The sequence below is a fragment of the Peromyscus californicus genome, unplaced genomic scaffold (assembly GCF_007827085.1).
Source record: "Peromyscus californicus insignis strain IS unplaced genomic scaffold, ASM782708v3 Scaffold_3__1_contigs__length_106647218, whole genome shotgun sequence".
Taxonomy (NCBI): domain Eukaryota; kingdom Metazoa; phylum Chordata; class Mammalia; order Rodentia; family Cricetidae; genus Peromyscus; species Peromyscus californicus.
This window is the reverse complement of record NW_026294551.1, coordinates 91,666,947-91,689,631: the sequence shown is the minus strand read 5'-3', so window position 1 is coordinate 91,689,631 and position 22,685 is coordinate 91,666,947. Positions and strand designations below refer to the sequence as shown.

Below are 22,685 nucleotides of genomic sequence, written 5' to 3'. Positions count from 1 at the left end.
GGCAAGCCTGCGGGGCATTTTCTTGATTAAAGATTGATGTGGGCGTGCCCAGCCCATTGTGGACAAGGCCCCACTGTGGGCAGATGGTCCTGGTGGAAGAAAAATTGAACGAGCCAGGAAGAGCAAGGCAGTAAGCAGCTGCCTCCCGCCCCCCCCCCCCCCAGGCTCCTGCTCCTACAGACTCCCTCAGGGATAGAGTGTGACCCGAGAGTAGTAAACCTACATCAGCCCTTTCCTCAAGTTGCTTTCGATCATGGTGTTTTATTACAGTGATAGAAACCCCAAGACCGACAAAACACTCGTATACAAACTGAAAGTACATCTTAAAGGAAAGATGCTTGTACAAGTTGGATGAGTACATAATCTAGATTTCCGGGATACCTTGAAATCAGCTCTGGCATCACTGGATCTGCATTCTTGCAGAGTCTTTTGAGCTTGCCATGTACCTCCCTGAGTAGCAAGTCAGACAGGAAGCAAAGACCCCCAACCAAGAATGCCAGGGAGCTAACAAGGAGGAGGATCATGAGGCAAATGTCCCATTGGACTCTTTATTATTTAGAAGACAAGCAGGCTGGAATGGCAGGGCAGCTCATCTCTGATGGTAGAGGAGTACAACAGAACCCTCAAATCCCCAGCCCGAGCGGATGCAGCTGCAGCATTCAGGAAGAATGAATGGAAGGGATGGAGGAAGGGAGTCCTCACCAGCTATGGAAGAAAAGGTCAGGTTCTGTCTTTGAGAGTTTCTACTGCTGTGATAAAACATCATGACCCAAAAGTAAGCTGGGAAAGGAAGGGTTTATTTGGCTCACTCTTCCACAGCACTGTTTATCAACGAAGGAAGTCAGTCAAGAACTCAAAAGCCGGCTGTGATGGCGCACGCCTTTAACCCCAGCACTCGGGAGGCAGAGCCAGGTGGATCTCTGTGAGTTCGAGGCCAGCCTGGGCTACAGAGTGAGTTCCAGGAAAGGCGCAAAGCTACACAGAGAAACCCTGTCTCGAAAAAAACAAGAAACAACCCACTCCCCACCCCCACCCCAAAAAAGAACTCAAACAGGGCAGGAGCTGACAGAGGCCATGGAGGGGTGCTGCTTATGGCTTGCTTCCCCTGGCTTGCTCAGCCTTTCTTATAGAACCCAGGACTACCAACCAGGGATGGCACCACCCACAGTGGGCTGGGCCTTCTCCCATCAATCAATAATTAAGAAAATACCTTACAGGCCTGTCTACAACCTGATCTTATGGAAGCATTTTCTTAATTGAGGTTCCCTCCTCTCAGATGACTTTAACTTGTGTCAAGTTAACATAAAACTACCCAGTACACAATCCAAGCTACTACATACTCGCCGCCGCACCCCCACCCCCAACACACACACACACTGGGAGTTCATCCCTTGCTGTTCCTAAGGACTAGCCCAAACCATGGGGAACAGCTTACTACATTTAACAAATGGGCGAAAAACAAGCCAATCTCCACTCTCAATTGAACTAGCAAAAAGATATATCCTTACAACCAAATACTCAGGCACTGAACAAGAATGGCATGGAATGATCACGAGAAAGGGAGAAAGTAGCACCCTGTACTCTTTTAGGGGTTGTAAACTAGTTTTCTTATCCAAGCTCATGAGTAAGTCCATCAAAATACTGTTCTATTTCATTCAAAAAGCCGACTGTCATGGCAAGCTCATTTCCTGTACCTGTACCTCCATCACTCACACTGTTTCAAGAGGAAGGATCCTCTCACCTGGAAGTACCTGGGGCCATTTTCCTAGTTTGCAGAAATCATGCACACCCGCCACGCAGATTTGATGGTGAGGAGTCCTCAGCTCTTGGAGCTTTCTGGGAGAGCGGAAGGTGAGGAAATCCACAGGCCAGAATCATCGAGTCAGCTTCACCTATAGAGCAGACGACTGAAAATCTCCCCTCAGGTATGTCTCTTAATTCTTGATTGTACAAAACTGTTTTTCTGAAAAATGTAACAGAACAGCGGAGTACTGCAACACTTTATTGAGAGTATTGGCTTTGAATTAGTAGCTGAAGTAACAATCGCCATGAAGCCAGGTCAGGTGTACTGCACAATACTCATCTTGATTTACTGACATTACTTAGCAATTTATTGGACAAAGGTCAAACTTTTTTTATTAAGCACATTCCACAGTACAAAGCCGTCATGATAGTATCTGTACAATTTAACAGTTTCAATAGCTGTTCAGACACATATTTATTTCAAACAGATAATTGGCAAACATAATTAATTACCGTTAGAATTAGACTACCCCAGTGCTTTAACATTAATATAGCAGTAATTTACAGTTGCTTGATTACAGTTAGCAAAATAAAGTCCAGAGTACAACTAGGAATTACTGCTGTAATCCCAGAAACTGGAACTCCTTGGGTACCCAAGTCCCCTGCTGTAATTTAGTAGGCACAATTCAAAGGTCGTGTGCATATGTGAAGGCCCTGACCCCAAGGATGGACAGGAACTTCTATATTTAACATGCAAAAACAACAGAAAAGTCCGATTGTTCAGAATTCACTCCCCCTCCCTGCCTCCCCTGGGCGTTCCTGTCAAAGGATGATGAGCTGTGAGGTGGTGTGTTCACACCCCCTTATAGACAGGGGCCTACTTTCTATACATTTGAGCCCCCACCTCTCAGAAACAAATGTAGAAGCATGTGAGAACAATGTATCCAAAAGGAGAGAGAGAGAGAAACACAAAAGAAAAGAAACCAACATGGAAAAAGCAACGCCAACCCAGTAAACCAATCACCGACACACACTGACCCCCACAGCATTCACAATGCCAGGATGAGCAGAGCCCAGAGGCCTTCTCTCTCCAGAGTGTGCTTCCATGGGAAGAGGCTCCATTCCCAGGGAGGGGCTGGTTGGTCCTTTAAAGGGTACTTACTGACATTCCTTGATCTTTGGAAAACAATGGTGAGGGGCAAATCAAAACCTAATCTTGAAAGAGGGAAATGTTGACCAATGTCCTGTGTGCCTCTCACACCTGGGAGCTTTGAGAACTGAAGTGATGAGTCACATCAGAGCTGACGGGGCCTGAGGCTGTGCTCCACACAGGAGGGCCTTGCCCTTCATGTGAGCTCAGAACAGCTGACCTGCTCCGCAGGTCCTAACTTAGCAGCCTCCAACACCCTACCAGAGTGCAGGGAGCCCAGAGCCAGGAGCCCCGTCAATGGGGCTGCCTTCTCCCTGTCTCAGGGTTACTGCCACACAGCAGGACATTGGACAGAGAAGCCAATGATCCCCGTGATGAAGTGATCACTAGCTCTCAGGAGGGGTACTCATGAGGAGCAGAACAGTGACATGGAGACTGCGAAGATGCCTGTCCACTGCAGAAGCCACAAACAAACAAACAAACATCCTGATAAACTTCTGAAGTTCCATCTGAACACAGCACACACACAGGACAGTGACAAACAAAACGCAAAGGAATACTGCAGGAAGGTTCTAGGAATCACGGCAACCCTGGAGTCAGGCTCTCGGGCCCACCTGCGGCTGAGCGACACACTCCACAGTAGTGTCTCCGATGCAGGGGCCCGTCCGGCAACCTTGAGCTTGAAGTGTTATGTACATTATATCTACATGCGGGTACAGTATTTTAAATTAGGAGGCAAGCACGTGGATAAAGGTGTTACTCTACCAAATATCAGGAAATGAGGAGGGGACAGAGAACAGTCAATGAAAGAAAATAGCTGTATCACCTGTGGAGAGGTAATATAACTCACTTATTCTTTAAATTAAAAGAAACTGGTACAGAAAGGAAGTGTAATCCAAAAATACTAAAATAATCCAGAGCTGTCCGTTGTCCGACACATTCCTATGCACGTCAGAATGACAGTGACCTGAAGGTCTAAGGAGAAGCTGCTGCTGCTGCTGCTGCTGCTGCTGCTGGAGAGGAGAGCCCTGAACCCCCAACACTTCACCAAGAATGCAAGCTGTTTTTAGTACCAAACCAAGGTTCAAAGCGATGTAAATTAGAGACAAGTCTTCTCCCACGGTCGCTTTGCTTCTGAAGAACAGGCCATGTGTCCTTCCCGTGAGCATGTGCATCGGAAGGAAGCGTTGGGTTCTTCACTGAAGGGAGGGGCGTGAGCTGCTGCTCTACTTGCAGTCGGGAAGCTAAGCTGTCCTTCTCCAAGTAGAGCCAGGGGTGGCGCTGGGAAATGGTGGGGCTTGAAGAGTGGGACTGCTTTGTGTCTACCCAGCATCTAGAACCAATTCCAGCCCCAGAACTCAGCTGTGAACGAACTCCCTTAGGCATGTGGTAGCCATGTAGCCAGTAGTTCAAGACCAGGAAACCCTGGAGAAGAAAGGAGAACAGACATTAATTGGACAGGACATGGGAGAGGCACAGAGGGCAGGCTCAAGAATGGAAGGGAGAGACCAGGAGGGAGGCCATGCTCTGAAGACTTCACTCAACGAATACAAGACTCTGCCAGGTGCATTTTTCCAAGAGAAAGTATTGAGGGAGAATTTGACTGTGCAGGCAGACCCAGTGTTAGCACATGGGAGAGCAGGAACAGTAAACATCTGAGTGGCTCTCAGGTCCCTGTTGGTGGCCTTCCCTGACACACAGCAGGTGTCACCAGCCCACCATGCCTTGCAGTCACTTGGGGTCCCAGAGCTGTTCCCTCAACCAGCACTACTGGTGCAAGGGAGTTGTCCAAGGCAGCACAGATCTGCCACTCTTGATGCAGATCTTTGATTCTTAAAGGCTGCACGGGAATTGGCTGACATGCCACAAGCTGTGTGCGCTCTGTCCCGACTACTCACTCCTGTCACTGAAGCACAGAAGCAGCCCAGTAAATGTAAACGAACGAGTGCAGCTACACTCCCATTAAACTGATTTAGGGAGGGTGGAATTTTAATATCATCTAATTTCTACATGGCGTCCAATTTTCTTTTTGTTATTTTTCAAGGGTTTAAAACTATTTTTGGCCTGCAGGGCAGAAAAAACAAAGCATACAACGGGTCCAATGCGGTGCTTGGCTACAGTGTGTCAGCCCCGAGCAGGACAAACTTCTTGAGAGGCGTTCATGGGACTCAACCTTGACTCAACAATACCTGAAATGATGGGACTCTGGGTGACGTGGTATTAGGGGTTCTCATTCTTTCCATCCCCACAATTTCTCAATTTTACACATAGACATTTTGTACTTTTTAATAAAAAAGAAAACACTAGTAACCACAGAACCAAAGGACCAGGAAAAAAGGTTGATCCCTGCACTCCAAAAACAAACCTGAAGAACTACCCTGGTGTGTAATGGCCATGACCATTGAGGGAATCACTTAGAAAGCCAGTTTTTAAGACAGCAACCTCATCCATCACCTGTTAACAATGATGTCAAAGCCCATAGTGTGCAGGGTTCTGTGGTGAGACCATCAGGACCTCACCACCTGTTAGATCCAGAAGAGGCTTGTTCACATCACCAAGGAATTCAAAGGTAAAGCCCAAAAGCAAGGCCTTGAAGAGCCCACGTAGGGCTGGGGTTTGAGTATACTCACCAGACTGGGCCAAAGTGCAGACCGCTATCTGGAGATATAGGTGTAGGTTCTGGAGGGAGAGCGTGTCTCATTCTGGGCACTGGGAGGCACGTTTAAGAAATCCCAAATCAAAATAGTGTCATCATGGGAACTGCTGATGATCTGAAACTCATCAAACTGTAGCCGAAACACACGTCCAGAGTGTTCCTGCAAAAGAGCAGCTTGATGAACAGTACCACCTTCAGAGTCCCCACCTCCAGAGCCAGGGTTTAACTCAGGCTGCAGAGTCAGCATTTATCCGAGCTTCCTGCATGACTTCCCAGCCACTGAGCTGTGCCCTTTCTGAGAACAAATGCTCTGTTTTGCCGTCTAGGGTTTTCTTTTCTTTCCTTTTTTTAAGTTATGAATATTATGTCCTACATTGTGGACTAGTCGTATGTCACAGAAGGAAAGCTATGTGATCACCTCACAGAGGCCATCAGAGCTAACACCCACATGGAACACACTGTAAAACCAGAATCAGAAGTGCGAAGTTGCTATAATGTTTCTTTTTTCTTTCTTTCTTTTGTTTTTTTTTTAAGACAGGGTTTCTCTGGGTAACAGCCCTGGCCAGCCTGGAACTCCCTTTGTAGACCAGGCTGGCCTCGAACTCACAGAGATCTGCCTGCCTCTGCCTTTGCCTCCTGAGTGCTAGGATTAAAGGCGTGCACTACCACACCCTGCTCCTACAAAAACATTTTTTAAACATAACCAAGAACATCTACGTTAAACCATAGCAGACGAGCCGGGCTGTGGTGGTACACGCCCTTGATCCCAGCATTAGGGAGGCAGAGCCAGGAAGATCTCTGTGAGTTCAAGACCAGCCTGGTCCACAGAGTAAGATCCAGGACAGGCACCAAAACTACATGGGAAACCCTGTCTCGAAAAACCAAACAACAACAACAACAACAACAACAAAAAACCTGCTCAAATTTTTCAAGAAAAGCCCATCACTGTTTTCAGATGTCTTCTTTAAAAAAATCCAACAGAATCAATATTAGATTTCAACAGCTGTGGTAGTACTACAAAAGACTGACATATCAAAATAAAGCATTTATTTGGTCTTAAAGCAACCAAGATACTCTGTCATTTACGCTGACATGCGAATGATCGATCACCTGGAGGTTATTACGTAAGTGGAATTAAGCCAGGCACAGAAAGACAATGATCCCACAGACTGGACCTCACAGCCATGAGACAAAAAGGAGGACAACGGAGTGGGAGAAGGGGGAAGGGCTGGATGGAAAGAGAAAGGTGGGTCGAATCCACTGTTCATCAAAGGGTCCAAAGCTTCAGTTAGACCACAAGAACCCTGTCAATCATCCACTGGACTACAGAGTGACCACAATAAAAAGCAAAGTATTATATACTTCAGAATTTATGAAGAGTATTTTTGCTTGTTTTTGTTTTCTGCAGATAGGAGACAGGGTCTTATGTACCCCAGGCTGGCCTCAAACTCACTATGTAGGCAAGGATGACCTCAGACTCCTGATCCTTCTGCGTCTACCTCCCAAGTGCTGGGATTACAGGTCTGAACTACTACACATGGTTTAAAAACAGATTTTTAATATATTTCTGTCAGAAAGAAATTAAAATTGATGTTCTCATTAATTAGTTGATAATTTTTCTCTAATGTATACTATAGACAAAAATATCACATCATACTCTTTAACAGTACACAATTATTTATTAATTCAAAATAAATTTTAAAAATTAAAATGTTCCTATGTGCCAAAGCAATAATCCATATAATAGAGACTGAGGGAAAAAAATTCTACCTTAACAGTACACAAGCGTGCGGTTATAAAACATAGCACAGCCGCACACTAGAGACCCCCCCAAGGCTACATGAGGCATGCAGCACAAGCTGTGAGGAGGCCTGCCCACCTACAGAGGACCCCGCAGTAGTGTAAAGGTGTTACGTTCCGCGGGCCAAAATTACCCATGAATCTCTAAAACATGGTACAAGACACAAGCTTTACTGGGTACCCCATCACCCCAACAAATCACATACCACCAAGGTGCGCAGACACAATGTGCTTGCTGGGGCCCGAGGGTCAAGAGCAGCTTGCAAGTCCCAGACTTTAATCTTCCTGCAAAGGAAAAATGAGACTGGGATTAACGCAGAAGTTACCACTGTCTACACCGTGGGCATGTCCACGACAAGGCAGAGTGCACCTCCAAGTCTCGGTCAAACCCAGTGGGCAACATGCTGGTGTTTCTGTTTCTGAACTTAGATTCTGAACATCTTATTTTGGAAAAAGAACCTAAGCCTTCCCAGAGTTCCTGAAACTTTGAAGGGATGTTACTGTTAAGGAGATAAACAGGCAGAGGACTTTGGGTTACCAAATTCACTTCCTAACTAGGTATCTATGTCACCAAATTCATTACTTGGGGGACTGAGTGCAAGATTCCAGGATGCCTTTCTCCAAATGAAGAAATGATTATAGCACTAATACCCAGTGACCAACCATATAATAATGCAGGACTGGGGCTTATAGCTTCCATTTGTCATTGAGAACAAAAGGAGAAAAGAGGAATTTATTACTGAGTTCAAGGGAGGGGGTAGTGGTGTTCCTGTTTATTTAGAATTAAGCAAAGATCAGAATTCCCTGTTGTGTAATCTGTGTGTGCACACACGTATATCCACATGCACACAGGTCTGCAGTGAGTCCTCTCCTTACCAGGGGCTCCAGGATTGAACTCGGGCCGGCAGGCTTGTGCAGCAAGCACCTTCACCTACTGAGCCATCTTGCAGGCCCTACTCTTTATGTTTCTGGTAATAGTTAGCATATAAGCTAGAACTCCAGGGCCTGGCTACAGTGTGGTTGAGGCAAGCTTTACTTCATCTTTCTGGGCCTGGGCATCCACACCTGACCCACTGGTATGACTGATTTTCTCACACAGAGTCCAGCATGCACAGAGCTCTTTAAGAGACAGCAGTTGTGTTCCTGACAAGGCTATACCCATGCATGTGCAGACTAAACACATACCCATCATAGGCGCCACTGACAATCCTCTTGTTATCAAAACGGATGCATCGGACCAATTCTTCGTGCCCCTCCAGGACTCTTAGACAGGCACCACACTCAATATCCCATAGCCTTAAACAAGAAGCAGTTGTCTATGAAACAGATTCTCACACGTGACTCATGCCCTCCCCAAGTTCTGTACACCTGTTCCATACAGGTAAGACTTTTCATTCTCTTCAATTCCATATTCCCACCTCACTCCTGGCTCATACCACATACATACATACATACATACATACATACATACATACATACATACATACAATCTCGAATTCTAACATTTGTGCTTTTAGCACTAATTTAGGCGGAAGCCTCACTTTCTGTTACATTTTGTTTTATGTAATTTGAAATATTTAAATGGCATTTTCTTTTTTAATCAACTCAGCAAAGACACTTCAATTATGCTTAGTCCCTGGGAATTCTCTTGGTATCTCAGTGGATAAATCCACAGAACCCAGTGGCTTCGGAAGGGCTTTCCTGAGGAGATATGGACGTGAGGCAGGAAAGGAAAAAAAGCATGTAGAGCAAAATCACACACAGCCAGGGACTCCAGTCCCAGTGTTCTCCCAATCCTGATGAAACTCAGTGGTGCCTTGTGTGTACTAGATACCAGGGTTGCTTGGTTTCTAAAGGCTGGGTCTTGGACTCACTGGGTGTGCAGTGTCTTAGAAAACCAAACCACCAGCCATATTAAGCCTTCTCTTTTGCATGATCCACAGGGTATAAACTCATATGTGTTCTAATTATAGAGTAAGAGACTCTTTCGGTTTTGTTTTCTACTGATTGGTTTGTGTAAAAAATAAACCAATTCCAATTTCTACGTACCGGATGGTGTTATCTGATGATCCACTGACAACCAGCCGGTCTCGGTACTGCAGACAGGCGATGCCCCGCTTATGCCCATTCAGAGTGCGAACAAACTCACAAGTGCTCGTGCTCCACACCTGTGGAAAGACAGCAGCGCTGCTAGGAAGACACCGAATCCCGCCACAACATACCTTCCAAGAGAGCTGGGCAGGGAGACGTACCCTGCCATCCTAGCATTCAGGAGGCTGAGGTAGGAGGATGGCAAGCTTAAAGACAGTGTGGCTACATAGTAGGGAGGCAGGGGCACATTCCAAGAAAGATCCCAAACTGACTGACCACAAACTTTCTTCTTGGTTAACAACGGGCTAGGGTAGAAACTGGACAGCATGAGCTTTGCTGGCCGTGGGCAATAAAACTGGAGTGAAATACAGGGGAGTTTAGAAGTCTAAACTTTGAGATCTTCACAAAGACAACATCTCCTGGAAGGCTAAGGTATTTCTTCCTGTGGAGGAAGAAGCCGGTGTCATTTTGTTTTCACACTAGCTCACACGGCACACTTAATGTACACAAACTCTCCACCTTCCACAGCCTCCTCTTCTCACCAGTCTCTTGAGCAGCGCCATATATTCTGGCACATGACTCCTAATATTCCACACATGATATAAACACTTCCCTCTTGTGAATCTGTCTGTAAGATGCAGATGCTCACAGGCACACTTACTATGTAATGAACCAAATAAGGAGACACAGTGGCTGGAGTTCCTGGGCTGGTGAGCCCGCTGCATCTGCAGCTCAATGGGAAAGCAGCTATTTCTGTGTCCACCCCTCCACATGGAGTTAGACCCCCAACCCCACGCCCTACATAAAAACTTCATTCAAAACAGATCAAAGATCTAAATGGAAGAGCCTAGTCGGGCAATCGTTTCTTAGGTATCACAACAAAAGCACACACAAAATAAAATGGATGTCATCAAAATTAAAAGTTATTTGTGATTCCAAGGGTGATATTAACAAAGTGAAAGAATGAGAGAAAAATCATTTATCTGATTAAGGGGCTCATCTCTATAATATATAAAAAAAATCTTTAAAAAAAAATTACAACTCAACCATAAAAATAAAACTAAGTTTTTAAATGGGCCTAAGACTTAAACACATTTATCCAGAGCAAGTACATAGTGACCAATAAGCAAGAAACCACTAGCCACTGAAGAGTGAAAGCCAACTCCAGACACTCCTGCAGCACGCCATGGCTACGGATCAAAACAAGACCTGAACAAGTGTGGGCAAGAGTGCGGAGCAACCTCGCCACAGAGGTGTTTTCTAATTAGGCCCAAGTGCTCCTAACTGTCGTGGTTATGTTAATGCACACAAAATCTAATTGTTCCACTTCCAGAAACCTAAGTTTTGATGAGACGTGGCCCATGATTTGTGGGGCAAGTTACCAAAGCACAGAGCACTGCCCAGCACAAAGCCTTACGCTGGCAGGATCATAACATGGGACAGCCACACTGGAAAACCATTTGGCAGTTCCCTGGGATGTTAATCAATTAAGAGAACTAACTGAATGTGCAAAGATGAATGGGCAAGTGTTTATAGCAACATCATTCATAATTGTCAGCCAAGGGAAACAAACAACAGTGCATCAGCACAGGAGGGGGAAACAGTGTCATCTGTTCAGAGTAAAGACGTGCTTAGCCACCAGAAGCAAGAAAGCCCTGGTCTGTGTTAAGCCCTGCATTACACGAAAAAGCTAGATACAAAAGGCCACAGGATATACGATTCCATTTACATGAAATGTCTAGAACAGGCAAATTCAGAGACGGAGGGTAGACGCTGAATACTAGGAACAAGTGGCTGACTCTCCTGCACAGTTAATGTTGTAGGTGAAAATGTTTACAAACCAGGCTGGAGGGTGTTATACAAAGCTGTAAACGTACTAGCAATACATTTGGAAAAGCCACATCTTCAGGCATGGAAATTATAGATGAATAAAGCTGTTAATAAATATGTAAGAAAGCTAGAAGGATCTCACGAGGCCCAACCCCTTACTGATGAACTATTGGCTAGGGATAGATTCTGAGAGAGGGGGTCACTGTCTGCAGTTGTGCACCCCCCTCTGAACCCATCAGGTTCCAAGAGATAACTCCAAACCCATGGTACCCAGTCAACACTGGTCAAACTCAATGGATCACAGAACAAAATGAACAGAGATGAATGTGGGAAAGAGACTGTGGGGAAATGGAGAATGGGGAAGTGGGAGGCTGGGTGAAAATGGTCAGTGTGGACAATGTATGAAACTGTCAAAGAATCAATTTAATTATGAGTAAATGTGTGTGTGCGCGCGCACACACACACACACACACACACACACACACACACACACACACACACAGTGAAAGCTAAACTTTAAAAATGAGTTAACACAGATAAGGGAATCATATACCCTGTGGGTCACCTTAGTCTACAATTGCTGGTCCCATTTTGCCTTTCATCTGACCCAACCTGGCTTCTTGAAGGCAGGAACATGTCTTGTCATCAGTCTTTGCCCAGCATTTAACCAGGGCCTATACAATAGCAAGCTCTCAGAAGAGAATAAACCAAGTCTGAGCTCCACACGACCAGTTTGAGCCATGTCATGGTAGTGGTGGTGTAATTGAGTTGACAAATGTAAAGCTCAGTCTCTGCCCCTTAGGAAGGTGACTTAACCGGGCGGTGGTGGTGCACACCTTTACTCCCAGCACTTGGGAGGCAGAGGTAGGCAGATCTCCGATCTCTAGGCCAGCCTGGTCTACAAAGTGAGTTCTGGGACTGCCAAAGGCTCTTACACAGAGAAACCAACAATGTCATCTCTTGAAATTGGCAACTGTTCTCTATTGGGACCAATGACTTTTTCCTTCTTGTCTTGCCTGTTGCTCCACAAGCATGTGAAATGGGAGGGTCTTATGGGAATGCATAAAGAAGAGACCTTGCCACCCAGTGCCAGCCACCGCTGCCTATTCTCTGCCGTTTAAGGATGGGGAGAGCCAGGGTGAAGACTGCAGACACACTCACTTTAATGGTCCTGTCTCCAGAGGCAGACACAATGTACTTATCATCGAAGTCTACTACATTGACAGCAGCACGGTGGCCAACCAGGACACGGCGTAAAGTGATATCAGTGGCAGAAGCCATGTCCCACACAGCAATGGACCGGTCCTTGGAACAAGTCACCATCAGTCCGTTGCTGAAGCGTAAGTGCAGTACAGCTTCATTGTGATGGATGAGAGTGTTGAGAACTTCACCCGTGTTCACATCCCAGACTCTGGAAGAGAACAGAGAGTTGTGACAGGGAGAGACAGGGAAAGGGGAGGTCTGGGTTCAGTGTCACTTAGTGTACCGAGTGCATGCTACCAGCAGAACCCCCGTACCCCAAGGATATTCTGCCAGACTGCTGCCAGCAGAACCCTGTACCCAGGTGCACGGTATAGGGTATGCCTACGCATGGTATGCAACAGAACCTGGGCAGCAGCTTCCTCAAAGCTGGCAACTGCTAAGATGCCTTTAAGAAGGAAGCTAACCCTGGCTGGGTCAGGTTTATCTCATACTCAAAGTATTAACTCAGGGGTGTCTTCAGGCTTGTACAGGTGACGAAGACATCCCTCAAGTCAGGAGGCTTTCAGCGAGTCTGAGACAACAGGAGGAGTTTGATGGATGAGGAGCCCAGGGTGATCCCAAGCTTAAGGTTTTCATTGACCTCTGGCATGTTGAAGAATCTACTGATTATAATTTGCAAACTAAGCTAGGGCGTTTCATCAAATCATTTTTTTTAATTTAATTTTTTTTATTTTATTTTGCAATACAATTCAGTTCTACATATCAGCCACGGATTCCCTTGTTCTCCCCCCTCCTGCCCCCCTCACCTTCCCCCCAGCCTACCCCCCATTCCCACCTCCTCCAGGGCAAAGCCTTCCCTGCGGACTAAGATCAACCTGGTAGACTCAGTCCAGGTAGGTTCAGTCCCCTCCTCCCAGGCCGAGCCAAGCGATCCTGCATAGGCCCCAGGTTTCAAACAGCCAACTCATGCAATGAGCACAGGACCCGGTCCCACTGCCTGGATGCCTCCCAAACAGATCAAGCCAATCAACTGTCTCACCCATTCAGAGGGCCTGATCCAGTTGGGGACCCCTCAGCCATTGGTTCATAGTTCATGTGTTTCCATTCGTTTGGCTATTTGTCCCTGTGCTTTATCCAACCTTGGTCTCAACAATTCTCGCTCATATAAACCCCCCTCTTTCTCGCTAATTGGACTCCCAGAGATCCACCCGGGCCCTAGCCATGGATCTCTGCATCCAGATCCCTCAGTAGTTGGATGAGGTTTCTAGCACAACAATTAGGGTGCTTGGCCATCCCATCACCAGAGTAGGTCAGTTCGGGCTGTCTCTCGACCATTGCCAGCAGTCTGTTGTGTGGGTATCTTTGTGGATTTCTGTGGGCCTCTCTAGCACTTTGCTTCTTCCTATTCTCATGTGGTCTTCATTTACCATGGTCTCCTATTCCTTGTTCTCCCTCTCTGTTGTTGATCCAGCTGGGATCTCCCGCTCCCGCAAGCTCTCTTTCCGTCAAATCACTTTTTATCTGACACTTGAACATGCAAAAAAAAAAAAAAAAAAAAAAGCCCCAACATCCTAAAGGATGCACTGCACTGACAGAGCAGAAGACGGCTGTGAAGGCTGAGCAGTGACAAGGCAGCAGCCTGGAGGCCACACCAGGGCACGGCCAGTAGCTGTGCTGTGGGGTGGGGCTGAGTAAAGAGTCGGACAGTGGGATACGGGACAAGAAACCCAAAGGGAACATCACAGAACCCAGGGATGGACCGAGAACTACCCAGCTCCTCCAAAGTGCCTATGACTAAGCAATCCTCACCAAGCATCTGAGTCGGCTGAGGTGAGTCCCTCCTTTCCGCTCCTCATTCCCTCCAGTCCCCTCAGTCCCCCTCAGCCTTCGCTGTATGATGCTCTTTGCCTCTGCTGGACTCTGTCACCCCACTGCATGTCAGGTCCAGGGAGGTGTGCTTTCCCTTCTGCAATGTCTCTTCCACGCTGCCCCAGGATGGCAACTGAGAACTCAGCTTACACCATTGCAAAGGCTATAAAGACAGTCATGAGTGACCCAAACTCAAGGTTCAAAAATGGACTGGTTCTATGACTCCAAGGAAATTATGTGCCCTCCCAGTTTCCTAATATACCTGCAGAGATGAAGGCAATACCTAAGAGAACTCAAGCAGACATCATAATCAAATGTGTCATCTCTGGCTCTCAGAACTCACTTTCCTGAGGATCTACAAACTGCCTGATTCGTTCAGTTCCTGCACCCCTCACGCTCAAGAACAACTGACTTCTTCCTCTCTGCTCTAGATGGCAGGCTCCTTCCTAAGAACAGGAGGCAAGCTAATATAAAGCAGTGTGATTTTATAGGAGAATATACTGCCAACTCTACAGAACACAGCAAGAAGAAGAAGAAGACACCTTTATAAAAACTCAGCCTTCTGGACTATTTGCTTAACATGTCTCCATCAAAAAGTCTTGAGATACAGCAAGTAAAAATATGTACAGAGCAGCAGGTGTGAATGTATGTGCATATACGCACACATATGAATGTGTATGCATGCAAAAATTCCTGAAGACAGTATGCATCTCTGTCTCCTCAGGAATGGCCTTTGAGATTAGAGAATGAAGGCAGACCACTCACCTCACTGTCGAATCTGAAGAACCAGTTACAATGACTCGCTCGTCATACTGGAGGCAGAGGACAGAGCCTGTGTGTCCTGTTAGCACTTTCAAACATTCCAGGCTGGTTTTATCCCAGATCTATTGAGACAAGATGAACCAGAGCAGCAATTTAGTGCCTGCACTTTACACAAAGGTTCTCGTGCACCCTGCACTCTGAATCACAGCAGAGCAGGAAGCAAGGTGAGTATCAAACAGGTAGGGAATAACAAGAGGAACGAGGAACAGAACTAGGAAAACACCAACCAGCTTCCAGAGCAGACACACAGCTCTGCTAATGTCAACACTTAGCTACTGTACTCATTTATCGCAGCTCGATAAGGGGGTTTTAATAAAACCTGGGAAGAGTCAGCTCACTCTCTGGTAAATAATGTGACAACCTCTACTAGGTCCATTTCAAAATGCATACCTGATAGTTTCAAAAATTTTTTAAAAAATGGAGTGTTTGTTCCCTGAAAACACCAAACAAACTATCAAGAGTTCTTAGTAAGAAAAGACAATGTTTTATTACAAAGTTAAGCACTTAAGAATCAAAACAAGCCGGGCGGTGGTGGCGCACGCCTTTAATCCCAGCACTCGGGAGGCAGAGCCAGGCGGATCTCTGTGAGTTCGAGGCCAGCCTGGTCTACAGCGCAAGATCCAGGAAAGGCGCAAAGCTACACAGAGAAACCCTGTCTCGAAAAACCAAAAAAAAAAAAAAAAAAAAAAAAGAATCAAAACAAAACTTGGTTATGTGGTGACAATGAAAAGGAAGTAAACACTAGTAAGAGTTACTTTCACACCCTGAGCTGTTTCCCCCCTTCATTCACTGCCTTCACAGCTTCTCCTTTCCAGACTGTCACACTGAACCCTGTACCACGCAGCCCTTCAACACTGCTTCTTTAATTTAGTAGCATGCGTTTACAGCTCTCCATGTCTTTCTATGGCTTGTATAGCAAATTCCTTTCAATGCTGAAAATACCCCACTCCCTGGATGAACTGCAGTTATCCATCACCACCGTAGACACCTGCTCATTTCCAAGGAGGGCAGGGGAGGGGAGGGAAGGGGAGAAGAGGGGAGAGGAGGGGAGGTGGGGGGAACTCTTTCTTATATATATGGATGAAGGCGGATGGGAAGACCACTGGATTCCTGGGCACAGGGGTATGAAAGGGTGATCTCCGGGGGCAGGACAAGGGAGTCTGAGGGGATATTGTAAACAGAGAGCATCAAATGTGAATGTGCTCAGAGCCAGGGATGAGACCAGAAAATGCTGTTTCTGGTGCTTTTCAATGACACGAGAGCTACTGATGCTGAGAACAGATACAAACCTATCTATGTAGAACAGCAGAGACTACCACACACCAGCACTTCAGCCCTGCAGAGAATTAGCAGCTCACCTTGATGGAGTTGTCCCGGAGGCCACTGATAATTTTGTCGTCATCGTACTGCAAACAGTAGACACCTTTACTATTTTCAGAGCGGCACTGGATCCTCTGCAAGTTGTGTCGTCCACACCGCCAATTCGATTCTATGGTCTGGAGAAGGAGGCGAGAGGTGGCTTCTGTGAGTCAACTGCTCTGCTAGGTTTCACATTCTGGTGTTGCTTCGAGAAGCAGAACACCACGGACATCCTAATTTTGCTCTTTTCCTAGTGAGACACTAGCCAACAATGCTTCTTCTGAAACCTTCCCTGCCTACCTGACAGCTGTCATAGGATGTCCAGGGAGATCTGGGTAAGATCTGAAGTGGACTAGACAGAATTCAGTATGTTTAAAGAACATCATTGGCCCCTAAGATACAAAGAAATAATAACTCACACTGAGTTACTCCCTAATGCCAATTAAAATACCTGGCAGAAGACTGCCCCGTTACTCAGCCCTATCCTCACGATCCACACGTCAAACTCAAGAGTTGTCTGACCGCTGTGCAGGACCTGCCGACGTTGTACAGAGAAAGAACTGACTGCATTGTTACTCTCAAGCTCCAGTCAGACTGCAATCACTTAAATAAGAAGGGAACACTTTGCGGGGCGGTGGTGGTGCACGCCTTTAATCCCAGCACTTGGGAGGCAGAGGCAGGGGGATCTCGGAGTTGGAGGCGAGTTCCAGGATGCCAGGGCTAAACAGAGAAAACCTGTCTCAAAAAACCAAAGGAAAACAACAATAAAAACGGACAACTTCAGCTCTGGGTTCCAATCCTCTCATCGTCATGCACTGTTTAATGAGCATATTCCAGAACTGAGGGTCAAAGGTCAACAGCACGCATGCTGCATTAGAGGCATCGAGCCAGTTGTGAGAGGAAACATTTGGAATCTCAGAAGTGGGGAAGATGAGGCACAAGACAACAAGTTCAAGGCCTGAGCTGCACAGCAAGACCCTGCCTGTCTCAACACCAACACCACACACACACACACACACACACACACACACACACACACACACACACACATCCTCACTTTTAATGGTTAAGTTTTTTTTTTTTTTCTTGGCCTTGTAATGCAAAGGCAATACATTCAACAGAAACTGTACTTGGAATTTTGACCCTTTTTCTCCCTGACTAGCCACTTGGATGCTGGATGCCAACAGCAAGCCACAGTCTGCCACTAGCTCACAAGAGGAGAACAATGGGAACCCACAGTGCAATGTGTCACTGAATCAGTTTAAATATGTTAAACTCATTTCAAGCTACACTACTTTCAACTTACCATGGGCTTATCAGCTGAAACCTCATGGTACACTGAGGAACATCTACACTCTGAACTAAATTTATTTGGCTAAAAATTATGTCAATAATCTTGGTAGTATTTCTCATTGTTTTCCTTTTATAAATAAGGAAACCGTTTAACCTGCCTAAGGCCACAAAAACAGTAACTGGACTACTTAGACATCAAACCCAGTTCTGATCAGCCTAGGATTCTAATAGGAACATATTCACTGGTCTAAAGGATAGTCCTTAGGCAGAGAACACAGAATACAAATATATCACTAACAATTCAGGGGAGTGTCCATAACAAACAAGTAATACAAACTCTGGCTCAGGACCTGAGGGCCACCAAAGGCACCCTGGCCTGAGACCCTGGCCCAGTTCAATGAAAAAGTAGAGGGTGTCCACCAGAAGGCCTAGGCTCAAGGAGCAGCTAGGAGGGACTCCCCAAGATTAAAAGACCTACGCCTCTCCTCAGTCTAGCCAGTCTGGATTCTCAGCCTTTGAAGCCAGCAGACAACAGGAATAATACCCATCCACACTCAACTTCAAGTCCAGTTTGAAAAACGATTTCTGGGTAGCTAAAGCTACCAGAACTGCTTGCTGTACTGAAAAAGATAAAATCTCACCTTTATTCACAATAAAGGCCCAATTACTGGTTCTCCTGATACCCAATAAGCCACATTTCCTCTTAATTTGAAGACTGCATTCTTCTGAACTCTTTAAAATGCTAACATTCACTTAATGTTTCAGGGCAGGCACTACACTTCCTAACACTGTCCTATTTTTAAATATCGTCCCTGGGTATCCATCCATAGGGGAGGGGTTCTACAATCCAGCATAGATACCAAAATCTATTTTTGTAAAATAGCATAACTATGTAAAACAGCATAATTTCTCTGTTTGTGTATGTTTGCTTTTTTTTTTTGAAAGGTACTCTTCACTATGTAGTCAAGGCCTTAAATTCTCAATCTTCTTGCCTTGGGCTCCCAAGTATTGGGAGAGCACCCAATTAGATGGCATAGTATTTTCACATACCTAGGCACGTTTTCCTGTATACTTTAAATCATTTCTAGATGACCACTAATAATAAATATGATATAAATGTTGGGAGGTTTTTTGGGGGGTGTTTTTTATTGTTTTCAAGACAGGGTTTCTCTGTAACAGCCCTGCTGTCCTAGAACTCGCTCTGTAGACCAGGCTGGCCTCGAACTCACAGATATCCACCCGCCTCTGCATCCCAAGTGCTGGGATTAAAGGCGTGCGCCACCACCTCCTGGCCACTGCCCACATTTTTATAGAGAAAGAAATGGAGAATTGGAGCTACTAATACATACATTAATACACGTGTACTTAAAAGGGCAAGTGTCCGTCACAAAGGTCACAGATGTGTGACCCTTGTACTTAGCAAGAAGAACCCTTGTCCTAACAAGAAGGACAGCACACATTCAATAACTGGAGACAACAGCAGTGTAGAAAAGCTCTTGTGTCCACCTGCTACCATCAGGACTTCCTAGGCCAGGCATTATCTCTAGTGGCTGGCAAAATGTCAAAACCAAGAAAACTAACTCATCCCCCCACCCCCACACTGAACAACCACCTTTCAAGACCTCAACCACCTCTCAACTCATCTCTATGAGCAACTTTTTAAAGGAGTCCAAAGTAAAAAAGCTTATTTAAACAAACCTAAATGTTTAGAAACATCTAGAGAAATAAGTGTATTTTTGGATAGTGACTGGCCACCTCAGCATGCTAACTATTCCAGGGAAATGTTGATCTAGGAAGCCAGATATACTAGTAAGGAGTCTACTCCTAGCCTAGCCAATGACCTTGGGTGGTAGTCACTCATGTTCAGGTGACATCCTTATGGAGGCACAAGAGTAGATAGAAATGTGTGACTCCACTTGAACCCAAAGCACTGAATACATAGCATGTCCTATGTAGACCAGATACTGTTTTAAAACTGCATGGTCTCACGGGACTAGACTAGGCCCTCTGCATAAGTGAGACAGTTGTGTAGCTTGATCTGCTTAAGGGGACCCCTGGTGCATGAGTGAGCTTTCTGGAGCTCACTACCTATGGTGGGACACCTCACACTGCCTTGAGACGGGGGGGGGGGGGAAGACTTGGACGTGCCTCTACTGAATGTACCAGACTCTGCTCACTCCCCCATGGGAGGCCTTACCTTCTTGTAGGAGGGAATGGGGGGTGGGTGGGTGAAGGCTGGGGGGATCTGTGATTGGTATGTAAAGTGAATAAAAAATTTCTTGATTAAAAAAACTGGACAACTACCTTTCGGCTATAAAATAGTGTGACTCTAAAGTAGGCTTTATTTTGTAGTTCAGTGAACAGTGAAGCACATTCACATCACATGAAGAGTTTAAAGGAAAAAGTGCTTTTCATGCAAACAGAGGAACGGGAGGACTTCTCACACACTTTCTCACTACTCTTCAAGGTATTTTCTAGAATGGGATGAGGTGGCCATAATGTTTAACTGTATCTAACACACTGAGGTCACAAGAGGGATGAGGGAGAGGTGCCAAGATGACACCACATGGTCACCTAGGGCTGAATCAGTTCCTGAAACACATGGGTGAAGCCTTGAAGCTGAACTGTCCCATCTACTCCTGACCCTCACTGGGGAGGACAGGACTTCACACACGCACCACCAGATACCCTATTTTCTGTCTAAGTCAACAGGAAATTGTGGTATGGTCAAGCTTCTCCACGCTCACAAGGTTCCTAACTTTCTAGGATACTTGTAAATTTTTAAGCAAAGCTCAGAAGACTCTTGGTGAGTCATTCTGGGAAGACCCCCATTAGGGCAAGTTTTTCAATCTTTAAGTTCTTGAATCCAAGGTAAGTATAGCTTACTGGAACCCGACAGGAAGTCTCTGACGGTCATCTAGCCACCAAGGGCACTCCTGAGACTGCCCCTCCTTAGTTCTCCAGGCCACCCACACATAAAAGCAGCACTTGCCTGTGATTATGCCTACCCAGAACACTGCCACCATGTCTGATGACCTCAATTTTTTTTTTTTTAAATTCTTCTCAACCAGGTTTTCACAAAAACTAGACCTTCAAGCCTGGCAGCCCTTGGTGGTAGAAATGACCCAAGTCAAGAGACAGCCTTGGCCGGTGGTACTGACTGAGCACTGGCTTCCACCTCTGTGCAACAGATCAATAGAATCTGTTCCCCCAACAACAAAGGGCCATGTAAGATTAAAACATGTGATGTGCTCATCATAGCCTATGGGGAACACTGCCAAAAACAGTCGGTTGTAATTAAAAAGGGAGGGTTCTCCCGAAATTGGAGGAATTATATTATAGTGCTGGTCTAGGCTGCTGTTTGTTGCTGGTAGCCTGCATTTCATAGCGGGCCCAGCAAGGTGCTCAGCCCTCAGATGGAACTGAGCTATTATCTGAGTTCAGCAGCAATAAAGCCAGTCACACAGGTGTCCTCTCCAATACCTGCCATGCCATGAGCCGTCATGTGGTACAGCTACTGTAGAAGAGAATTTCACGTGTTAGAGAACTTGTAAAATCCCCTTACCCTGCGCAAAATTTCAAAATACTGGGAAAGTAGCCATGATATACAGAGTATACAGCGGCATTTAAATTGGCAATAGAGTGAAAACAGATGTCTGAGTATGGAGGAATAACATTATTTTTAGAAGCCTAAACATAGCTGGGTGGGTGGGCAAGTTTCAGCATTTTCTAGTCAGGACAATGTTAATATCAAGTTTGCAAACCACAAAAAAAGTTTTCCGCTTTCTCTGAATGAAATGCGGTTTATTAAAAGGTATGATACAACACACCGTCATTTCCCATGGCCAGCTCCAAGGAGAGTGCTCCAAAGCCACTCACTTACCTGGTAAATATAAAGAGTCACTACTCGGAAATGGCAGAAAAGAAAATCTCAAGTTCAGGGCATTAACATGTTGGATTGTAAGAGCGACAGCCATCTGCCTGCAAAAGCGTTTGGGGTGCGGGGTGGAGGAGGACTGGGGAGTCGGGATCCCAGTTCTGGGAGTTAAGCTCAACCAACCATTCTTCCCAAGTGCCCTGCAGTGCACCCTGAGCCACCCTAAAAACAGACTGGCATGGACTCTGGAGAACGACGGAGGGTGTGTGACTGCCTCTTGGCAGGACAAGCCTCAGGTTGACCATGAGTTCCTTCTCAATTTAGAGGCCCCATAAACCCTCTGTGTGGCAAGAACACCCAGGAGAGGGGAACCTTTGCAGAAAGGGAAGAATGTGAACTATTCTCCACAGGCTCTGATTCTCACTTCCCCATTTTCTCAACAGCAGGAGCTAGCCACACAAAGCCAGGTTGTCTATTTTTCCTTAAAATATAGCCAATTTCTGGTGACTAGATGTGGAAGGCAAAGTTCAGAGAGGAACATTTTTCCTCTGTGCTTATCAAGCTGAGCATGGAAGTATTTCGGCAGTCGGCAAGCTGTTAAAATAGAGAAGAGGGGAAACCAGAGTGCTGTCCCAGAAGTGCCTGACCTGTGGAATGGAAGGCGAAAGGACAGACTGCGAGGGCAAGGGGGTCGTGACACTCGCCTGACATCTCCTACCTTTGGACAGTGTCCTTAAGAACCTTTCAACACTACCTTTTCTTTTACAAGAAAGATTTACATAGATCCCCTAGCACAGTCCATGGTCGACTACAGAGGTGACAATCATGGTGTCACCCTGCAGGTGAAGCTTTCCCAGCAGTCATGTGGACAAGGCCAAGCTCCTCTGTGTGCCTCACATTATGATCTATGGATCACAAGAGGGAAGACCTTCTATATATGAGTCTGTATGTCTGCCCTGACAGAACATACATGAAGGGCCAGGGAATATGAG

At 46.0% G+C, this 22,685-nt stretch overlaps 1 protein-coding gene across 4 annotated transcripts in view; it reads right to left on the bottom strand.

Moving 5' to 3' along the window:
- Positions 1 to 1,988: 1,988 nt before the first annotated feature.
- The window catches only part of Fbxw11 (F-box and WD repeat domain containing 11), a 102,824-nt gene continuing 82,127 nt past the window's right edge, over positions 1,989 to 22,685 (bottom strand). For all 4 annotated transcript variants that reach the window (XM_052758994.1, XM_052758996.1, XM_052758997.1 and 1 more), the window contains 8 exons: positions 16,523 to 16,660; positions 15,108 to 15,226; positions 12,432 to 12,681; positions 9,399 to 9,517; positions 8,535 to 8,645; positions 7,556 to 7,634; positions 5,524 to 5,709; positions 1,989 to 4,318 (listed from right to left, as the gene is read on the bottom strand). In XM_052758994.1, the coding sequence (XP_052614954.1) occupies positions 5,548 to 5,709; positions 7,556 to 7,634; positions 8,535 to 8,645; positions 9,399 to 9,517; positions 12,432 to 12,681; positions 15,108 to 15,226; positions 16,523 to 16,660 (978 nt within the window). In that variant the 3' untranslated portion in view covers positions 1,989 to 4,318; positions 5,524 to 5,547. The remainder of the gene's footprint in view (positions 4,319 to 5,523; positions 5,710 to 7,555; positions 7,635 to 8,534; positions 8,646 to 9,398; positions 9,518 to 12,431; positions 12,682 to 15,107; positions 15,227 to 16,522; positions 16,661 to 22,685) is intronic.